Genomic DNA, 19,971 nt, shown 5'->3' on the forward strand with positions numbered 1-19,971 from the left:
TATATTAACTTTTCAAGGTAACAAGCAGAAATGGGTGCCACTTCACTTGGACGATGTGAGGTCAGACAGTCAAGACAGACCAGGGTCTCGAACGAGCTCCAGATTTGTGCTGGAAACAAACAAGTTAGTACCTCACAACAACAGAAGGAATGAGGCAAGAAGTAAGTAGTTCTCAGTCTCTGGGTCTTGCTGTTGGTGGCAAATAAAGTGTAATATCACATGAGCTGGCAGTTTATGTCGAAACTTAGCTCTACCTGCAGGAGGTAAAACTGGCTGTTTATATTTGCCAGTAACCAGCAGCATCTGTTTTCCTCTTCGTGTCTCCCTACGCAATCTCGTCCCACAATTTTATAATGCAGAAAGTTCAGAAATAGCCTCAGAAGGTGTCTGCTCTGTCCTACTCTGCTGCTATTCCCACAGCTTGTTGCTACCAGAGCAGTTGCTTGTGGAGCTACACTTTGAACTCTGCTTTGGCAGTTCTACTGATGTTGTTTTTCCTGTGAGCTGGACCGATTCCCTCAGCTCCCTGACCTATTTCTCAGCATGGCAATACAAAAAGCTGTACTAACGCCACAACTGGTGCTGCTTCTGGTCCTCAGGTGTTGTGAACAGAGCTGGTTGGGTGGCAGAAATCTTAGGCTGAGTGTAAGTCTTTGGTTTAAGTTTTAAAATTGCACTATACACGAACAGTTCGAATGTTTGCTCATTATAAAAAGTACTGGATGCTACTGACATGGAATTCATGAAGTCATTTTAGGAACTGGATGTAAGAGCTTGATCTGGATTTTTGAAGGATGGGCAAGGGGAGGATTTTTACCAGTTACCACTTCCTTTAAGTTTTTCCTTAGGATGGTCAAATGGCTGAAAACTTGCAGCATGAATTCTGCCTCAAGGTTTGAGTGATTCAGGACCAGTTTCAGTGTGAGAGAACATAAAACATCCTTGCTCCTTTCAGGAATGTTGTGTTTAAATTAAAAACTTCATTTTGTGCTAAGTGCAGACTTGCTCATGAGGATGTTTTATGTAGGACTTCTGGATGAGTCTGAGCCATAGGCAAAATTAGGATGCAAAATTTAAACCGGTCTGGAAAAACAGTTCAAGCAATACTTATGCATTTGGGATCTCTAAGGTCCAAATCCCCAGTGAGATACACACATACAGATTATATTCTCTGTAAATTCAGGGTCTTGTTTGACAAGACTTGAGTGTATGAGCGTACATGTGGGGTTGTAGGGTTCACTAAAAATGGTTGCTAAACCAAGATTTTTAATACATATCTTTAGTTAGTCCTTTGTTAAATTTAGCAGCTCTCAATTGGATCAAGTAGGGGCTGTATCCCCAGGCATTCCTGTGGCAGAGTGGTCCCCCTGGCATCTGAAAGACTATCCAGTTACACCTTGGAGAAACTTTCAGCAAAGGTGACTGACTGAACATGGAAGTCTCTGCGAGTCTTAGGGAAAGAGAAAGAAAATGAAAGCCTCTCTGACACAGTTCCTCTCACGAGTGAAGTGGGAATTACACCTGTCCTTAAGGATGGAGCCAAGGTCCCTGGGGTCTGGTTTGGACAGTTGCTATTCAATGGGCAGAGCCAGGGGAGTGGTTGGCAGCTGCTGCTGGGAACAAAAGGGAGACTCGAGAGAGCCACTGCTGTGGGAATCCCATCATCAGGAACTGGGCAAAGGGATGGAGTGCACCTTCAGCACATCTGCAGATGACTCCAAGCTGAGTGCTGCAGTTGACATGCCTGAAGGGCCAGATGCCGCCCAGACGGACCTGGACAAGCTTGAGGTGTGGCCCCTGGGAATCTGATGAGGTTTAACAAGACCAAGTGCTGGTGCTGCACCTGAATAAGGGTGATCCCTGGTATCAGTCCAGACTAGAGGATGAGCAGATGGAGAGCAGCCCTGCCCAGAAGGACTCGGGGGTGCTGGTGGAGGAGAGGCTGGACATGCCCTGGCCATGGGCACTCACAGCCCAGAAAGCCAAACATGTCCTGGACTGCATTCTGAGCATCATGGGCAGCAGGGGAGGGAGGGGATTCTGCCCCTCTGCTCTGATCTTGTGAGACCCCACCTGCAGTGCTGCATCCAGCTCTGGGGTCCCAGCATAGGAAGGACATGGACCTGTTGGAGTGACTCCAGAGAGGGCCACCAAGATGATCAGAGGGATGGAGCATCTCACCTGTGAGGAAAGGCTGGGAGAACTGGGTTTGTTTAGCCTGAAAAAGAAGAGGCTTTGGGGTAACCTAATTGTGGCCTCCCAGTACCTGAAGGGAGCCTGCATGATGGAGAGACACTATTTACAAGGGCATGGAATGACAGGACAAGGGGGAATGGTTTTAAAATGAAACCAAGTAGGTTTAGATTAGATAACGGCAAAAAAAAATTTACTGTGAGGGTGGTGAGGCCCTGGCACAGCTTATGCCAAAAAGCTGTGGATGCCCCATCCCTGGAAGTGTTCAAGGCCAGGTTGGATGGAGCTCCAAGCAACCTTGTCTAGTGGAAGGTGTCCCTGCCCATGGTGGGGGGGGGGTTGGAACCAGATGGTCTTTAAGATTCCTTCCAACCCAAGCCATTCTGCAATTCTTTGATTGCCATCTTGCTCTAGTGGAGGTGGGAGTTGTCCACAGGAGGAGACTGAACTGTCGTGATCATTCCTTCCTGCCCTGAGCTGATCGTAGGTACCGTGATCTTTGAGCTGGCACCAGAGTGTCCAGTTGCTTCAGACTGACTGCCAGTCAATCGATTGCCACCTTACTGCTGACCCCTCCTGCCTGACTCACCCTCTGGCAGGGCTGGCAAACCTTTCCTGTTCCTCTCCTGCAGCTTGAGCTCTGACCCCCTGCTTCAGCCAGCATGGCTGAGGCTGTGGATTGCCTGGGAGCAAGCTGAGAACTCTGGGGTCATGAGGGACTTACAGGCACCAGGAGGTTTCATTGTGATTGCAGGTATTTTGTGGTTTTTTCTCTTCAAGACTGGCGTCGCGATAGAGAAAAGAGAGACGACCATGACGAGGTGTGCAGCGTGAGGAGTGAGGGTGGCAGCGTCCGAGGATTCTCCAGAGGCAGAGGAAGGGGGAGAAGCAGAGGAAGAGGACGAGGCAGAGGAAACCCCAGCAGTATGCAAAGAAATGGATACTTCGCAAAAAATTTTAAAGCTATGTTTATAATGTTGTTGTTTTCATTTTCTAATGTTGTTATTTTATCTTCTCGTCTATGTTGCAGTGAACTTTGACTATTCAGTTGGTTATCAAGAAGTGTATGGTGAAGGAATTGACCAAGTTTTTCAGCCTGAGCTTAACCCTGGTGTGATTTATTACTATGGTGATGGAACAGGAGTGCAGATGTATTCTGTGGATGAAGCACTTCTCAAGGAATATATAAGGCACCAAATGTAAGTAGATTGCTTAATGTATAAATATTTTCAGAGATCTAGTTAAGAAAAAATAACTCACTTCAAACAGTGTTGGATCCTTATTATCCGTATCAAGTTGGAGATTAAGGCGTTTCAGCTTAACTGTTGGAGTTAACTCTGACCATTACTAGTGTCAGCTCGAATTTATTCACTGGTGGGGTGGAAAAACTTGAGTAATGTGGAGGAGTTTTAAGGAAGCTGTTTCTGCATCTTGTGCTGTAGTCTGGCTCTAACTCGTATGACTGCTTTATTGATGGTACACAACCCTCTTTATGTTGTCACGTAATTGAGATATGGATGTCTCTGAGCTTGTGCTTTTGAGTACTGTTGGTCTGTTTGCCTATAAAGCTCTTCTTGGGTGACGTTTCCCCTATTTGCTCTCAATTTCACTTTGAGAAGTCTTGTTAGTTTGATGTTTTCAGTGTGGTTCACCTGAAACATGTAACTGAGAGAGAGTAGTTTTGCAATGATACTTGATTTTTCAATAATCTGAAATGTTTACTTTCTCGTGTACACCATTAGGCAATGAGAAACCATCTGGAAGGCTTGATTATCACCAGGAGACAAGTCAAAAAGGGCCTGGAAAGCACTAGTTCATTTTAAAGAGACAGTTTCCACCACTGGCAGATATTTCATCCTCAGTACTTGCATTTCTCTGCAATGCCTCTGTGGTGGTTTTTGATTGCCCTCGTGTTCCGTACAGCAACTTGCTTATTTTATTCTCGCTTCTTTTGTTACAGTTGACGCAAAAAGGAAGAGAAAAGCCTCTTTAAAGGGCAGAAAGTATCTGACATGTGGCTATCAACTTCAAAACTTCTATTGCAGTCTTTTTTTACTCTTGCTGCCAGGCCCCTATGAGACCTGACAGTGGACATGTACCCCCATGTCAGGATAATCGGCCTGCACTGTCCTCAGACAAGTGGGGGAGGAGCACAGCCACTCCACTGTTGGCCAGATTTCTGGGCATACAGTGTAGAATCCAGACCTCCTAAGGTAGGACATGACGATGTCCCCCTCTGCTGAGAAAAATGCCACTTACAGCATTGGTCACATCTGACTTCTGGGTATATTTGTATTTCGTTTTGGCACCGAGAGGTTGGCAGATGTTGGTAGAAGACTTGGCATGGCTGGATAACCACAGCCACTGGCTGCTTGCCTGGTGTGAACTCCTAAGGCAGTTTGGTTATGGAGTTTGCTTTCCATGAGAGGGAGATTCCTGAGCAGGGTTAGAACATAACTCCACTAGTTTTATTCTCCCTAGACAGAAAAAAAAAAAAAAAAGAAAAAGGTGGGTTTTTATCTATTCCCTTCTTTTATCACATTAAAACTTACGGGAAACAGACTTTATTCATCAGTTACCTATTATTCACCTCTAAATGGGGGTGGCTTTGTCTGCCTTTGATAACTTAGCTATAAAATATTAAAGTGAGTATGCCAAAGAAGGAATTATATGTGGAATAAAGGTACACCAAATTGTTATGTCTCAGAGCTCCTATTGGAGGCCAAAATAAATCAGGATATATTAAAGAAGTGAGATCAAATCCTAGTGGATGAATAAATTTTAAAAGTTCACCTGCTTAATAGAGAAAAATCTTAGACGCTGTCCAACTGAGTTGATGTGTAATTACAGGAAGAAACACACTGCTATCAAGCAGTTTATGCTTGTCCCAAGAACCAGCTCGACCTACAAGAGAGTAATATTTGTATTGCATACCAAAATATCTTCTGTGTTGTTAATTACAGGCTGAAGTTGTCAGCCTGAAAAGTTTCAGTGCTTAGCAGCTCCTCATTCTGCAACGTGCAGCAGAACCCTACTTAAAAGTCCTCTTGCTTTAGAAAATAAATAAATAAAAGTTCAAATATCAATTCGGGAGTAAGCAAAGGGACTCTGAGGAAAAGGCAGAAGAGGAAAGCTGGAGAGGGTGTGTGTGTTTAGGTTCGTCCCTCTGCTTGGAGCAAACCTGTGCATTGTCTTCATTTATCATTAATGGTCTTTCACATTCCTTTTTCTAGAGTGATGGACATCAAGGGAGGCAGTTTGAGTCAAGTTCAGTCATTGTCCATTTCTGCTTATGGAATTTTTATCTAGGTGAATCGTTACAGGATTTTACCTTTACTGTATGATTGTAAAGGTAACACCAGTAAAACATTGGTTATGGCATTTGTGTTTGCTTATCTTCTAGACTGGGAGGGGAAAAGGAACGTTGCAGCTCAGAACAGCAGACAGGATATTCTTGAAAGAAACTTTCTCTTTGTGCCCAGTTGCTTCACTGATCATACTTGGCTCTGAGTAAGAGCTTAACTCTCCAAAAGCCTTGTTCTCTTCTCTGTTTGCTTTGACTTAGTAGCAGCGTTCCCATTTGTCCCATCTTGTCCAGCATTGAGACTTTAAATTCATTCTGTCCTAGAGCCCAGTGTTGGTGAGAGCACGGTGCTGGGAACGCCAGGGTCACAGGTTCGATCCCTGCCTGGGCCATTCACTTCGGAGTTGGACTCGAGGATCCTTGTGGGTCCCTTCCAGCTCAGAATATTCTGTGTGTGATTCCATGTGTTTCATAGAGCCAGCTTTTGCTTCAAATTTCTTCAGCTACACAAAATTGGAGAAAGAAATGGTATCCAGGTGCTGCTTGGGTCATTGATGGCATCAGAGTGCTCTGCTCTTGGAGACTTTGGCCTTGATTCCAGCTTCAGTGGAGAGACTTAGTGTTTTTTACTTTGTTGAAATTAGAATGATCGTTATTTACATTTGCATGTGCAGCTTTTTTCTTCAGCATTTTAATACCCTCTCATTTTCTTTTTGCACCCCTCTATTTCTGTAACAGAATTTTAACTGCTTTCCATTAAGTCTTTCCCTACTTGCGTTTTTCTGAACGCCATGAGGGGTTAGTATTCCTTGGATGTAATGTGCAAAATCGTGATATGATGTGTAAGCTCTATGAAAGGCCTAGATTTCAGTCATCATGATTAAACTGAGGGGGTTTTTCATTCTTTTTCATAGGACGTTTTCTCATTCCCTTGCTCTGTGTGACAGATCATGATATGAATTCCTTGCTTTTTGTCTTCACTAAGTATAAAACATCTTGACACCTGGGTTATTTCCTAGAGCAGTTTCATTGTTGAAGATTTGTCTTTCTGCTGTTTGTCCCTCATCTCTGTGGTATTACCAGATTCCTGAAATGTCCTTGTCCTTCTTTGTCCACTAAACACCATCTATTCTGTAAGACTTTTTTTCTCCATGAACTGTTGTGCCTTTTGGTACAGTTTCATGCCAAATACAACATTACTGGTTTTGTTTTCTCATCTTCTCACAAGCATGCTTGATGATTCAGAGTATATATCTGTGCCTCCACACTCAGATAGGATACTCAAACCTTCCAATGCGCTGGAGACTGGGACAATAAAAGATGCAGTTCAGGATGAACTGATATTGCTGTGTGGGACATAACTTATGCCCTGACTGTAAGCAGTGTTTGTCCTTCATCTGTATGGAGGCCAAGACAATGTTGTTCCCTTCTGTCCATGTAAGTAAGGAGGGAGGGGGTAGGTGAAGGAAAACTGGAGCATAGTTTTTGGTTGTGCAAATGTAACAAGGCTTTGATTTTTACCCCGCTGTACTGAGTCATAAGTCTATCTTAAGCTGTCGAGCATGCTTGCTGTTCTGTGGGTCTTCTGTAGTGATACAGCTGTTGAAGAATGATTCTGTTGATGTCAAAATACACTCTGTCTTTTAATGGAAGACATTAACAAGGAATCTAGGTTGCTTGAAGTGTAGAGTAAGCTCAGGTTTGTATGTTTTGTTCTGCAGTGAGTATTATTTCAGCACAGAAAATTTGGAGAGAGACTTCTTTCTGAGGAGAAAGATGGACCAACAAGGATTTCTGCCTGTGTCACTGATTGCCAGTTTCCGTCGGATGCAAGCTCTGACAACGAATGCTGCTCTCATTTTGGAGGTAAAATCATTCAGAAGCATATATTTGAAAAGTTGCTTGGTTAAGTCTGTGCTGCCATTTAAAGTCAGCACTATGAAGTTAATAAAATTTTCTGTTTGTAATGACAAGGATTCTATAAAGAGGCTATAAGTGGCCAAGTTGGTGGGCTTTTTTCTTTTTGTTGGTAGTTTTTAATGTTATAATGTGCTTGTCACACAGGCCCTAAAGGACAGTACAGAAGTTGAAACTGTGGATCAGAAACTACGAAAAAGGGTTGATCCAGAAAAGTGGCCAATTCCAGGTCCTCCTCCATGCAACCTGCCTCCAACTGACTTCTCTCAGCTCATCAATTGTCCAGAATTCATACCAGGCCAAACTTTTGGCTCACATACTGGTAAAAGATTTATTTTACAGAAACATAAGTTTAGTGCTGTCGGTCTAGCTTAGGAAATTTGCCTCCTGATACTGATTTCATAATAGAAGTTGTACTTTTGGTAACAGTTTATTCAGCTGCTCTGCATGCCAGCCTTGCACTTGCCAAGTCACATGGCTGATGTTAAGTAGATAAAAATGTCTCTTGTGTGTTATGGCTGTGACCATTCTCCAGAATACAGAATGGTGGACTACAGTCCTGTAGAATTAGTAACACTAATCTTAAACTAGTCCTAAACTCTGCTTCATTTTTGTGGCAGCTGAAAGTTCACTCTTTATTTGGTGCCTCCTTGTTTTGGATGTGAAACTCATTCACATTATTAATAGGGAGATGGATTTGTTTGCTGACAACCCTTGGCAAGGAAATCCTTTATGAAAATGTTGGCTGAAATTAAATGGGAAGAATGAAGATGGAGTTAGGCACCCATCCACAGAGCTAGAAAATGATGTGGAGAAAATAGGATCCTAATGATGCTGTGCTTTTTTTTCTCCTCAACAAATGTAATGTCTCACAGCCTATGAAGAAACTTTCCATGGTAACAAGTTCTTAGAACTGATTTTATTCTGAAATGTTGGGTGAACTGTGGAAAGCTGTCTCTTAAAAATGAAAAGAAATTCTTTGATCGGTGTTATAGTTATCCGTAGAGGTAGAAAAATGGTAGCTGTGGTTAAAAGAAAGACCAGTGAAACAATTGACAAACAAGCAAAATAAAACCAAAACAATCTACAACAGGAACTGAACTACTGTTTTCTACTGCTAGAGTCTGCACCAAGTTCTCCAAGAGTGGGAAGCCCACTGAGTCCAAAGGAAAACGCTGAAACAAGTAATTTTCAGACAATGTCTAAGGGACTGTCTACAAGTTTGCCTGACTTGGACTCCGAACCTTGGATAGAAGTGAAGAAGAGGCATCGTGCATCCACTGTCAAGCTAAAGGTAAAATCAAAACTCTTGAAGTTATGTTCAAATAAACACATGCAAAACCAACTTTGAGGTTACACTGTAAACCAGGGTTTTAAACATCTTAACATATGTGATGCTTGAGAATGCAATACAGTTTGGGAAATCATTATCCAACTCAAATGTAAAACCTTTTCCAACTCAGGAGACTGTTCCTGTATCTGATCAAACACCAGATCAACACCAGCCACCCCCACTTCCCGAGGAACAAGAACAGGAAGAACTTGAATTTTTGTTTGATGAAGAGATGGAACAAAATCAGTGTCGGAAGAATAAATTTACTGATTGGTCAGATAGCGATTCTGATTATGAAATTGATGATCAGGATGTAAACAAGATTTTGATTGTAACACAGACACCCCCATATGTGAAAAAACATCCTTGTGGAGACCGTGCTGGCAACCGTGTGTGCCGTGCAAAAATCACATCAGAACTTGCTAAAGTCATAAATGATGGCTTGTACTACTACGAACAGGATTTGTGGATGGATCAGAGTGAAAATGATGCCATGGTGAAGGTAATTCTCTTTAATTTTTGACCTGAAAACCATGCCTGTCCAAACAGTTCCCAAATTAATTTCAGCCTTCTGCTATGTAGTTGTAAAATGCTACAGAAAAGTGACAGTAATTTGCAGGTCTGCTGAGCTACCTTTACAGTGGAAAGCAGACCCAAGGTTTTCATACCACAGACTTGACCAAAAACATTGAATGAATTTTTTTTTTTTTAACATTTTGGAGATGGTTCAAGTTTTCCAGTGTTTTCTTGTTCTATGAATAGTTTGTTTCATAACAACTGCAAATCCCTACCCAGAGAGGAAGGGGGTATGTGTCAGAGATGAGATGATGAGAGGGAAGTAATACAGTCATTTTAAAGTAGTTTTGTATTAAGGTGCTGTTTGCCTTGTAGTTTGTTAGAAGAATAATTAGAATGAAGTTACCTACACACTGAGTGGTGAGGGAAAGGGGCTTTATCTGTGCACAAAGAGGGGGTAGTGGCTTCATGGACAAATGGAGCACGTCCATCCAAAAGCAAGTGGACAAAGGTGGAAATGGATGTTGAGAGTAAGAGCAAGAAATAAAGGTAGAATTTAGAATATGAAATAAATGGACAAAGAAAACCAGCAAACATGAAGAGGGCAGTGAGAAATAGCAAACTGCAAGAGAGAATATTTTCTTTTTTGTTGCTGTTATGGACTTGACAATGATTTGACGAGATTTTTCACACAGAGCATACACAAGTCCCACCTGAGACAGGTGTGGGGGTTCTTGTGTGTCAGTTCTGGCTTATTTTCTCTTCATGAAATGCATCTGTTTCTCAGGGTGGTATCTATTACCCTGCTTTGCATTTACAATTTGCTTTCTCTAATTCAGCAAGAGATTGAGAACTTTAAGAAGCTAAACCTCATTAATAAGGACAAATTCGTTAGTCCTGCACCAGAAACTGCTGATCCAACGCAGGAAGTTCCTCCAGGACCTCGAGGGTTACAGAAAGGTAAGTATGAAAGTATTTGTTTTTTAGAATCTGTAATAAAGAACAACTCTGTAGGTGTTTTGACTGTTTCTGCCTGTGCAGTATTTTAATTTTGGTTCAGTCAGCAGTCTGAGGGGGCTTTTTCTTTGCTAATTTTTCAAATTGCCAACTGTTCATGGGTAGCATGGTTTCAGTTGAATGACAAGAAGCTGGCGCTTGTTCTGCTTTGTTGTCACTCTCCATCAACACCAGGTGCTCTTTGTGTGACTTGGAATTTACAATGTGTAAAGTTAAACTGAAGCTGTGAAACATTTTTTAGAAACCAGTGTTTTTATGGGACACAGGGATGGAAGGAAATGAGATAAGAAGAATTTACTACTTGTATCATAGCATTACTGAGCAGTCACAACATCCCAATCTTATCTTTCGAGGTATTTCTTTGAGTAGTACTATTAACATTTACTGGGTTACATGCTAATAGCATCTCTAAAGTAGCTCAGTAAAACCACCTTTCTCCTTCCTGCCTCCATATTTAGCAGAGGAGCTGGCCTGTAATTTCCTAAGTACTGAAGTACCTCCAACAGCAGGAATGGCTCGGTCGCTGCCAACAGCAGTCCCAGATTCGCCCCGTTTCCACCCTGGCTTTATCCCACGAACACCTCGCACCCCAAGGCTCCAGGATCCCAACAAAACACCCAGGTTCTACCCTGTTGTTAAAGAAGCACGATCCTTTGATGTAAAGGTAAATGAAAAAACATATTTAAAAAAAAACCCCAAAACCAGCAAAAGCCTACAAAACTCATGTTTCTGCATACAGTTTAACAAGAATTGAAAGGCAAAAAATTAAATGCTTGTACTCCTATTGTTATTTTCCAAAATATTTACCATATTCACTTTCTTATTTCTATTAAATGTTTTCTGAGTCTTCTTCCTTGAAAGTCTTTGCTAAAAAAAGTGTAGTGTTTAAGATTTTTGGTTAGTTACATAAGACTAATCTTCAGGTTATGAAACTGTGGTCTTGTGACTTTATAACTTGTTAGATAACAGAGTATAAAACTTCTAGATCTCTGTTTTAAGTGGGAGAGAATGAGTGAAGTCAAATTAGGGAAATAAATCCTTCATTTACTTTCTTAGACTCCAAGAAAAAGAAAAACGCGCCACAGTACAAATCCTCCCTTGGAATGCCATGTTGGTTGGGTGATGGATTCCAGAGACCACAGGCCAAGAACTTCCTCTGTGAGGTAAACATTGTTGTTGTTACTCAAAATTTATTGGCAGGTAGTTCTCACTGCTAGTGGAGAAACAGGCTATGAAAGGCAATTTATAAATACAATGGAAGCAAGAAAAGAATGCTCAAGAAAGACAAAAATATGGAATACTGTCTGGAAACAAGCTAGGCAGACTAGTGTTCACAGCGTTGTTTGATCCATGATACAGCAGCATTAATGTTACTTGAGGCACTGATGTTCACTTCAGCGGTCATTAAAAATCAGGCATGACCATAAAATCAGTAATGTTTAATTATCATTGTCCAAACCTGCCTGGTTTTGACATATTAGCACAAAATCTGATTTTCTTGAGGTGCAGCCAAACCCAGATACACTGCAGCAGTCACCAGGTGACCGTACCGCAGCTCTTGCATAGGTCAGGGTGGGTGAAAACTGATTGTGCAGAAAAGCTCTGTTTATAGGTCAGGAATATGTTGGTTTTTTTCTCCAGCAGTTCCAATGCCTCACCTTCAGAAGGAGCTCCACTGGCAGGTTACGGCTGTACTCCAAATTCTCTTCCCAAATTCCAGCATCCATCTCATGAACTGTTAAAGGAGAATGGCTTTACTCAGCAGGTGTACCACAAATACCGGCGAAGGTGTTTAACGGGTAAGCTGCTCCATGCACTTCCTCAAATTTTAGGTAGAAGTTCCCAGGTGTTGTCTGATACCAGTTTTCTTCACATTGTTCCTCATCCTTAATTTTTCTTGGTAAGGTGTAGTGGTTTGGTCCAAAATACTCATTACTGTTTATCTGCTGTGAGATAAGAGTGAGGAGAAACACAAAGCAGGCACCAAACTTGCAAGAATATAAAGAAGTTTATTAACAGACCTAAAAGAAGAAAAAAAAATTAAACCACCTTCAGAACTCTCCTCCTCCCCCCACCTTCTTCCCTTCTCCCACTGACAACGTAAAAAGACAACCCTTAAGATGTTCAGTCTGTTTATCACTTCCATAATAACCTTGTTCAGTCCATTTAGAAAGAGAAGTCTCTTCTTGCTCGTGCTATGAAAACATTATCACAGCGAGACAGCCGCCCACTTCCAAATATTGTTCAGTCCATTTAGGAAGAGGTGTCTCTGCTCGCGATGTGGGTCCCTTCCCCCGACTTGCAGCTTTTCCTGCAACTGCTTTCGAGGGTCCACTCTTGAAGTTTTTTGGGGTACAATTTTAAGGTTGAGCCGTTCAGAAACAAAAGTTCTCTTCAACCATCTCTGGGAGCATTTCATCTCTAAGAACAGAGGCCCTTCTCCTTCCCTGGGAGCAAAGGGTCTTCCTCATCTTCATCGTTAGGACTATCTCTGGGAGCATCTCTAGGAACTGAGGTTTTCTCCTTTCCCATTTGGAGCAAAAGTCCTCATCTGGTTCATCTCTCCCTGTCCAAACTTCTCATGAAATTACAGCTGCGTCAGCATCTGCCTATCTCAACGCAGGTGCTTTTGCTTACGAGTTGAACACTCCACCCCCCATATCTTCATTAAATTACAACGGGATACTCTGATATATCATAGCTTCACAACAGAATTTCAGCTTTAAGCATCTCCTCTCTCTCTTCCCTCAGGTTTTCAGCTCGGGGGGGGGGTTCCACGGCTGGAACAGGTCCATCAGCTCCAGCATGGCCGTGGCCTGGCCCAAGCAGGGCCTGGCCGGGCCCGGTGGCCCCCACACGGGGCCCCGTAGCCACCTGTCCTAGCGCCGGAAACGAGAGAGAGCTTGGGGGGGAGTTCGTCTATTCTTAAGTGTGTATCAAAGAGGTGGTCACAACTTTAAGTGGCTTAAAGAATTGTCCATATTCAAACTGGCCAGCTGATAGGTTCTATCAGGTCCCAGAGGAAGCTGTAAGCACCCCTTAGCAAGGACATCCCTTCGGGACTGTGCTTGCTAACCTATGACAGAAGGCAAACAAAATTTATTTGGTGCTTCTGTTTAGGAACCCTGCTTTCCATTTAACTTTACGTTCCCTGACGAAAAAATTACACTCAAATTTGGACTGAAGTTCCCAGAAGATCTGGTGTGTTTTTTTACTAAAGGCAAGGCACTTTAAAATACTCTGGTGAAAAACTAAATTAGTGGTTTTGTTCTTCCCTTTCTTTTTTTCTTCCAGAGAGGAAACGGTTGGGAATTGGCCAGTCCCAAGAAATGAACACACTTTTTCGTTTCTGGTCCTTTTTTCTGAGAGATCACTTCAACAAGAAAATGTATGAAGAATTCAAACAGCTTGCTCTAGAGGATGCAAAAGAGCACTACAGGTATTTTTTCTTGAGGCTTTACCACTCCTTTTAATGACTGTGAAGTTTACATACATCTGCAGTGAACATTTTTAGTACTACCTTTGCCTTTTTGTAAATCTTTAAAATAGCAGTGTGTCTAAGTTGTTTTAATAGCAAAAATCTGTATATATTTGTGCTTTGCAGATGAATAGCTAAATGGGCCACATTTCCTGACCTGTAATCAATCAGTTGTGAGTTCCACAAAATCCTGTAACTTGTTGACCATGACGAGTCAGTTCTGTACTAACACTCCTAAGATTCTTCCTTCCATAGGGGAAGACATTCTTTACCTCATTTTACTTGTTCAGACTGGTTCTTGCCTTACAAAAATACCAGAAAAATGACCACGAAGGATATTGTCACTGCCCTTTAGCTCTTGGATATAATTCCCTTCCTTCCACCCATTTCCCCCACCTCTATTTTTCTGAGCCAAAGAGACAAGGTAGATTTTTGTACCTCTCTGTTCTGTTCCAGGTACGGCTTGGAATGCTTGTTCAGATTTTACAGCTATGGCCTGGAAAAGAAATTCAGGAAGGAAATATTTGAGGATTTCCAACAAGAAACAAAGAGGGACTATGAAGCTGGTAATTATCACAGGCTTGTCACTGCTCACACTGTGGTAACATTAGTTGAAGATAATCCCAATTCCTTGGCACTGACTTGTTACCTGACCGAGAACAGCTTTTATTCATATTCTTTTTATCTTCAGTTCCCTTAAAAATATCGTTACCAGTGAATAATTAAGTTTTTAATTAAATTTGACCTTTGTAAAGTGGTAAAATTATCTTTTTCTGTTTATCTTTTTCTGTTACTAGGTCAGCTGTATGGACTGGAAAAATTTTGGGCTTACCTAAAATACTCTCAGCACAAGACTCCAGCTGTCGACCCCAAACTGCAAGAGTACCTGAGTAAATTTAAGAGACTGGAGGACTTCAGGGTGGATGTAAGTTTCAATGCCTGTTTTAAATAATATTTGGTGTACTAGTATTTTTGCTTCAAGGTAATCTGAGAGCAGCACTTGATTTCATGAAAAAGCAGCTTGATAAATCCTAAGGGCCTAATCCTTTCAGTCCTACGAGTTGTGGAAAGGCAAAAAATACCTGGCTTTATGGCAAAACACGTAACAGGTTGCCCCTGTTTATTTTCAGCCTCCTATTGGTGAAGAATCTGGCAGGAGGAGATCAGGTGAGGATTCAGGTCATCGCAGACATCAGTCTAACTCTTCTAAAACACTTTCCACCACCAAACCCCCCGCTGCCTGTCAGTCCCGGCCGCTGGGAAGCGTTTCCTGTGGGAATACCGTGCACGCCTCCGTGGGCCGCAGCACTGCTGCCACAAAATCTATAGAAAGTGATGTACCAGAAAAATAGACTTTGGATGAGCTTGTGCCCTTGAGAATCAACTTTGGCATCACTCTTCTAATCTGGAGATCTTCAAGGCGAGGCAATCTCTACTACGTGATTAAAAATGTATGGAAAGACAAAGAATGGGATTCTTTTTCACGGGATTTAGTTCCAAAACACTTGCCCTAGGAGAGTTGCTCTTGGTTATGGGATCATTGGAAGGATCCTAGGGAAGAATCTTTGGCTTCAGTATTGCTTTCCTCAAGCTTTTGTTTACAAAGAACTGCATTCCTTGCATATGCAAAAAATACTTCAAGGGATGCCTTACATTTCAGCTCAGATTTCTTAAAAAGGTATGATATATATTCATGTTATTTACTGTGCTTTCCTTACCCATATTTCCCCATTATTTGTATTCTACCAAAGCAAAAAAGATTACATTATATGTAGACTATTAAATGGAAAAGAAGGATCTATGTAATTGGTTTGCTTTCAAAGCTAACTATCAAAAAGTCTGTTTTTCTGCAAAAGCACACTCGAGAACATGCAGCTGTATATGAAACTGCATTTCTGGATTCTATTTAAAGATACAGCTTCTATTTTTTTCAGGGTCTCCATAGTTAGTATTTTATTAAGTATGGAGTTTGAGTGGACTTAACTGGGATAGTTTTGCAGGTATTTCCTCCAGTACTGGTTCTTTAATAACTAAAGCAACAGAAAACTACAGGGGAAAATCAAGCTTTTGATTTCATAGTGTCTTAAATTAACATTCAGTATCTACAGTTTGTGCAGATTGTTAAAATAGCCAACTATTCGTACTCTGGGCTTGAGAGGTGTCTTCATTTGAATTCTCTTACGATTATGAACTCTAGCAGGAGAGGCGTAATTTTGAATTTTTTTTTCTCCATATTTCAAGTAATAATTAGTTTGGAGGGAAACAAAGTATTCCTTGTAAATTTTAATTTTTATTTGCTTTATTTTGCAATATCTGAATGAAGTTCTGCTTAAATCGTGCTCGCTAAGCCTAAATGATTTCAAACAGGTCTAAAGACAATTTCACTGAATGTAAGTTATTCAAATACAAATCCATTTTTGTAGCTGAAAGGGGGGGATGTTTATAACCTGTCATGTCTTATTAACTTCATTACTTTGCTTTTAAAGACTCAAGAAGAACCAGGTGAATAACTTCTCTTCCAGGTGTAGGTGAGAGGAATTCCAGCTTTTCATTAGTTAACTGCAGAATTACTTCAGTCAACTTTTAAAGTTAAAAAGTGATATCTAGCACAGATGCCTTAAACTGACTGCACAGCCATGGATGGAGCTTTAAACTATCAGCTCTCAGAGGTTATAATGAATCTGTTAATTTCTCATTGTCCTGTGAATCTCACTGAAACAAATGATGGATGTTTGCATTGAAAGGAGCGGATGGTAGCAGTGACCTTCCCCACAGTTTATACCATTTCAGCACAAAATCCAGCCTTTCGTCAGTGGCCTGTTCTAAATAAATTTAAATGAACACATACCAAGATTTTAAGTAAATATCCTATAAATATGCTGAAGTGACACATCTCAATCCTGTGTTTGATCCATGCCTTTTGCTACCCATGAAAATGATGCGAATGTAAATTTGGATTGAAATTGTATATACAAGTAATAAATTTATTTCAATTTTTCATTGGAAAATGTGCAGATTAAGCTTTTAGTGTGTGTAATTTTGTGATATCTTGGAAAATTTTATAAAAACAACAAAAAACCCTAATAGTGTTGTATATCAACTTTTTTTCCCCAAAAAAGTGTGAAGAAAAACAGCTTGAAAGAGTGTAAGGATGTAGATTTGCATGGGAATTTCTGCTGCACTGAGGGAAACCCAGCCTGTTAAAGGTGGAAGTGCTTCTTGGAATGGGAGCCAGCTTTCTGCAAGTTCAAGATGGATTTATTTTTGGCATATGATTGGGTATCTGTCAAAAATACGAGAAGTGAGTGATAAATGTGGGGGAAGGCAAGGAGAGTGAATACTTTACCTGCTGGCCTCTGTAGTGAGCTGGACAAAAACACCACCCAAGCCCATCCACAGCTCTGGCTGCCTCTCAGGAATGCCCCTTTCACTTCCCATGGGCTTGAATCTGCCTTCTCTTCCCTTGCAGATAGGTGGGAAAAACGATCCTTGCCTTGGCTGCTTGTTTCACTCTCTGGCTTCAAGTGGTTCAGCACCTCAGTAACTGATAGTCCTTGTTGCAGGGCTGTAACTTTGATGTGTATCCAACATCCCTTCCCACACCTCTTAACATCCATTTATTCCAACCTTAACTATGTCTTAAGATGAGTTGTGTTCTAACAGTGGTCTATGACTGACCACTTTGCAAGCTTTGGACCTTGTGTAAAAATTCTCCCATGTGCTTACTGAAGAATTTCTAGGTTTCTCTTCATTTCTTCTGTTGGCAAATAACCATACAAATACTTCAAGACACTACCCTGCCTCAAACCTGATTTTTGTCATGCTCAAAATCCTGGATTCTAACACCTTTTTAAAAGGGAAGACTCAAGCTGGCTCTTGTTCCTGTTGGAGACCAGATGATGTTTTCCTACACTGAGCAGCAGTAGCCTGTCTGTGTTTTAACAGGGATTTGGATTTCTGTGGGAGATAAAGCATTCGAATGGATGGAAAACAGTTTGCAGCCTTTGCTTCAGGCACTGCTGAGGTGACAAACGACACTCCAGGCAGAGAGGACACTTAAAGAGTAGCTGAGGATCTCTTCCTGACCAATCCCACAGCTACACCAGGCTGGATCTGTCAGCTCAAGAGCTTTCTTCTCTGCTGTCTGCACCCTCTGTGCTTTTGGGGTTTCAGGTAAACAACCCTTCACCTGCACTTCAGCCAACCCTGGCACACAGGTTCTGTCAAAGCAAGATTAAACCAAATCTGTGAGCACCTGTTACGAAACATTTACCTTTAACCATAGATTAGAAGCCAGGAGAAGGATTTGCTTTCCACCTGTAAGTCAGTCTGCAAGGCCAGAGTTACATTAGTACTCATGTTAAGGAGGAAGGGAGTAAATAGCCAAATCTTTTGTACTATTCCATACAGAGGAATAGCACCTCTTCCTAGAGGAAATAAAACCACAGAAACTCTTACTGTATTGTCAAACAGACTCAAACAAAGCCTAAGAAAGGTTTAATGGCTCCCTGCCTTTTACAGTGAAGACAGTAAAATCAAACTAAGTTTGCAGGAATAAAAAAAAAAGTTAGAAAATAGCTTAGACCTGAGATATTTAAAGTGAAACAACACCAACAACAGAGTGCCAAACTGATTTTATGTGCTATGCCCAACTCTGAATGATAGAAATTTAAACCTCAAAGAAAAGTAGAGCTAGCTCAATAAAAAGATACAAACAAGTACAACCATGTGACATAATTCTGTAGTCCTCACTGAAAATTCAAAATGTTCAGACCATGTAACAACATGGTGCTTTTTTTTTTTTTTTTTTTTAACCTAGGAGGTTTGAAAATATATCTCCTGCCAAAATGAAGTGTTTTTGGGGAGCGGTGTACAAAATGAGGCAGAGGTGTCAAAAGCAATGATGACTAAAACTAATTTAACACCAAGTCTAGCCTAGGAAAACAAGTCATATATTAAACTGGAAATGTATCTTGTTTCTAAAGATGAGAAATTCTTCCATCAAGACCCTCATGTTGCCTAAACAAAATTTAACACAGTATCAACCTCTCATTTTATTTAACAGTGGATTTTGACCAAGTGATTGACACAAGTATTCCAAGGTTGAACGCCTCCATCAAATTATTAAAATTGCACTGGAGTTTGGATGGATCTGATGTTATGCTAAATTATGCTCTGTGTCAACTTTTTATAAATATGAAAGCTGCAGTGTGCTTTAAAGCACTTTTTTTAGGTTGCCAGCTTTAGATCACCAGTGACTTTGTATGTAGGATGGATGAGGTTAATTTAAATCCACTAGACATCAAAATTCAGTCTATGCAACATTCTGCTGCCATGGGACAAGTTTTGTATTCTTCATAGTTACCATTAAGGTGCTTCAAAGAAAAACTCACCCTTTACCCATCTTGTTCAGCTAATCCTAAAAGTTAAAATTTAAGCATTGTCCTTCTAAAGCAATTTTAAAAACCCAGTAACAGAACTATGTGTAACTTCACTGTGATTAAACTTTGCTGCCTTTCCAATAGGAAGGGAGAGGAAAATTCTGCACTTGGACTGTAAGTCACAGCAGATGCAAACTGCTCTTCCTTCGAAAGTCACCTTTCTTTCTCCAGTAGGAAGTTAGTCCATCAAGCAGATACAAGCATGAGGAACAGCAAATGCTACAGCTGTGCCAGATGTAGCAATACCAATAGCTGCACTGACTGAAGAGCAGAGAAACTCCCAGCAAGTGTCAAGAACCTCCAGCTATGACTCTGTATAGTAGAAGCTGTACACATACATGTATTTTCACGTGGAAGCCTGGGGAAAAACAACCTATCCGATTGTCCTAAGGGTGAGTTGGGCAAGCTGCCTGCCTTTTCTTGTTCCACAGCTAGACAAGCTGGGTGCCATGATGAGTTGCAACAGCTGTGCAACAGCTAAAAGTGAAAGGCATACTGTAAATGTAGTGTAAAACCTTTTATAGCGGGACTTACTTAAAAGAAAAAGATTCCCTAGTGAAGCATCCAGATATAGAACTGGTGTTTAATTACTCCCAGCCCCTGTCTTATGCAAGGAAGCTTTTATTTGTCCTTAGTTCCCTCTGTTCCATCTAAACCACATATTTCTGTGGTTAGTTACAGCAGCATGCCCAGCATTTCAGCAGTTAGATGAGTAGCAGACACTCAATCCTGGCCTGGACACTGCACCATTGCTCAGCTTATAAGGACGTGA

The 19,971-nt window shown here is 41.2% G+C and overlaps 1 protein-coding gene across 3 annotated transcripts in view; it reads left to right on the forward strand.

Annotated features, from left to right (window-relative positions):
- The window catches only part of LARP1B (La ribonucleoprotein 1B), a 28,969-nt gene extending 12,127 nt beyond the window's left edge, over nt 1-16,842 (forward strand). Inside the window, exons 5-19 of one of the 3 annotated variants that reach the window (XM_039551682.1) lie at nt 18-161; nt 2,974-3,117; nt 3,224-3,392; nt 7,219-7,363; nt 7,562-7,736; nt 8,536-8,708; nt 8,878-9,249; nt 10,103-10,223; nt 10,739-10,944; nt 11,337-11,443; nt 11,922-12,079; nt 13,575-13,719; nt 14,215-14,324; nt 14,556-14,683; nt 14,889-16,842. In XM_039551682.1, the coding sequence (XP_039407616.1) occupies nt 18-161; nt 2,974-3,117; nt 3,224-3,392; nt 7,219-7,363; nt 7,562-7,736; nt 8,536-8,708; nt 8,878-9,249; nt 10,103-10,223; nt 10,739-10,944; nt 11,337-11,443; nt 11,922-12,079; nt 13,575-13,719; nt 14,215-14,324; nt 14,556-14,683; nt 14,889-15,110 (2,519 nt within the window). In that variant the 3' untranslated portion in view covers nt 15,111-16,842. Of the gene's footprint in view, nt 1-17; nt 162-2,973; nt 3,118-3,223; nt 3,393-4,168; nt 4,407-7,218; nt 7,364-7,561; nt 7,737-8,535; nt 8,709-8,877; nt 9,250-10,102; nt 10,224-10,738; nt 10,945-11,336; nt 11,444-11,921; nt 12,080-13,574; nt 13,720-14,214; nt 14,325-14,555; nt 14,684-14,888 lie in introns of those variants that run through there. The other 2 variants (XM_039551683.1, XM_039551684.1) reach the window with 2 other exon arrangements.
- The last annotated feature ends 3,129 nt before the right edge of the window (nt 16,843-19,971 follow it).

Source organism: Corvus cornix, chromosome 4 (genome assembly GCF_000738735.6).
Source record: "Corvus cornix cornix isolate S_Up_H32 chromosome 4, ASM73873v5, whole genome shotgun sequence".
NCBI lineage: Eukaryota > Metazoa > Chordata > Aves > Passeriformes > Corvidae > Corvus > Corvus cornix.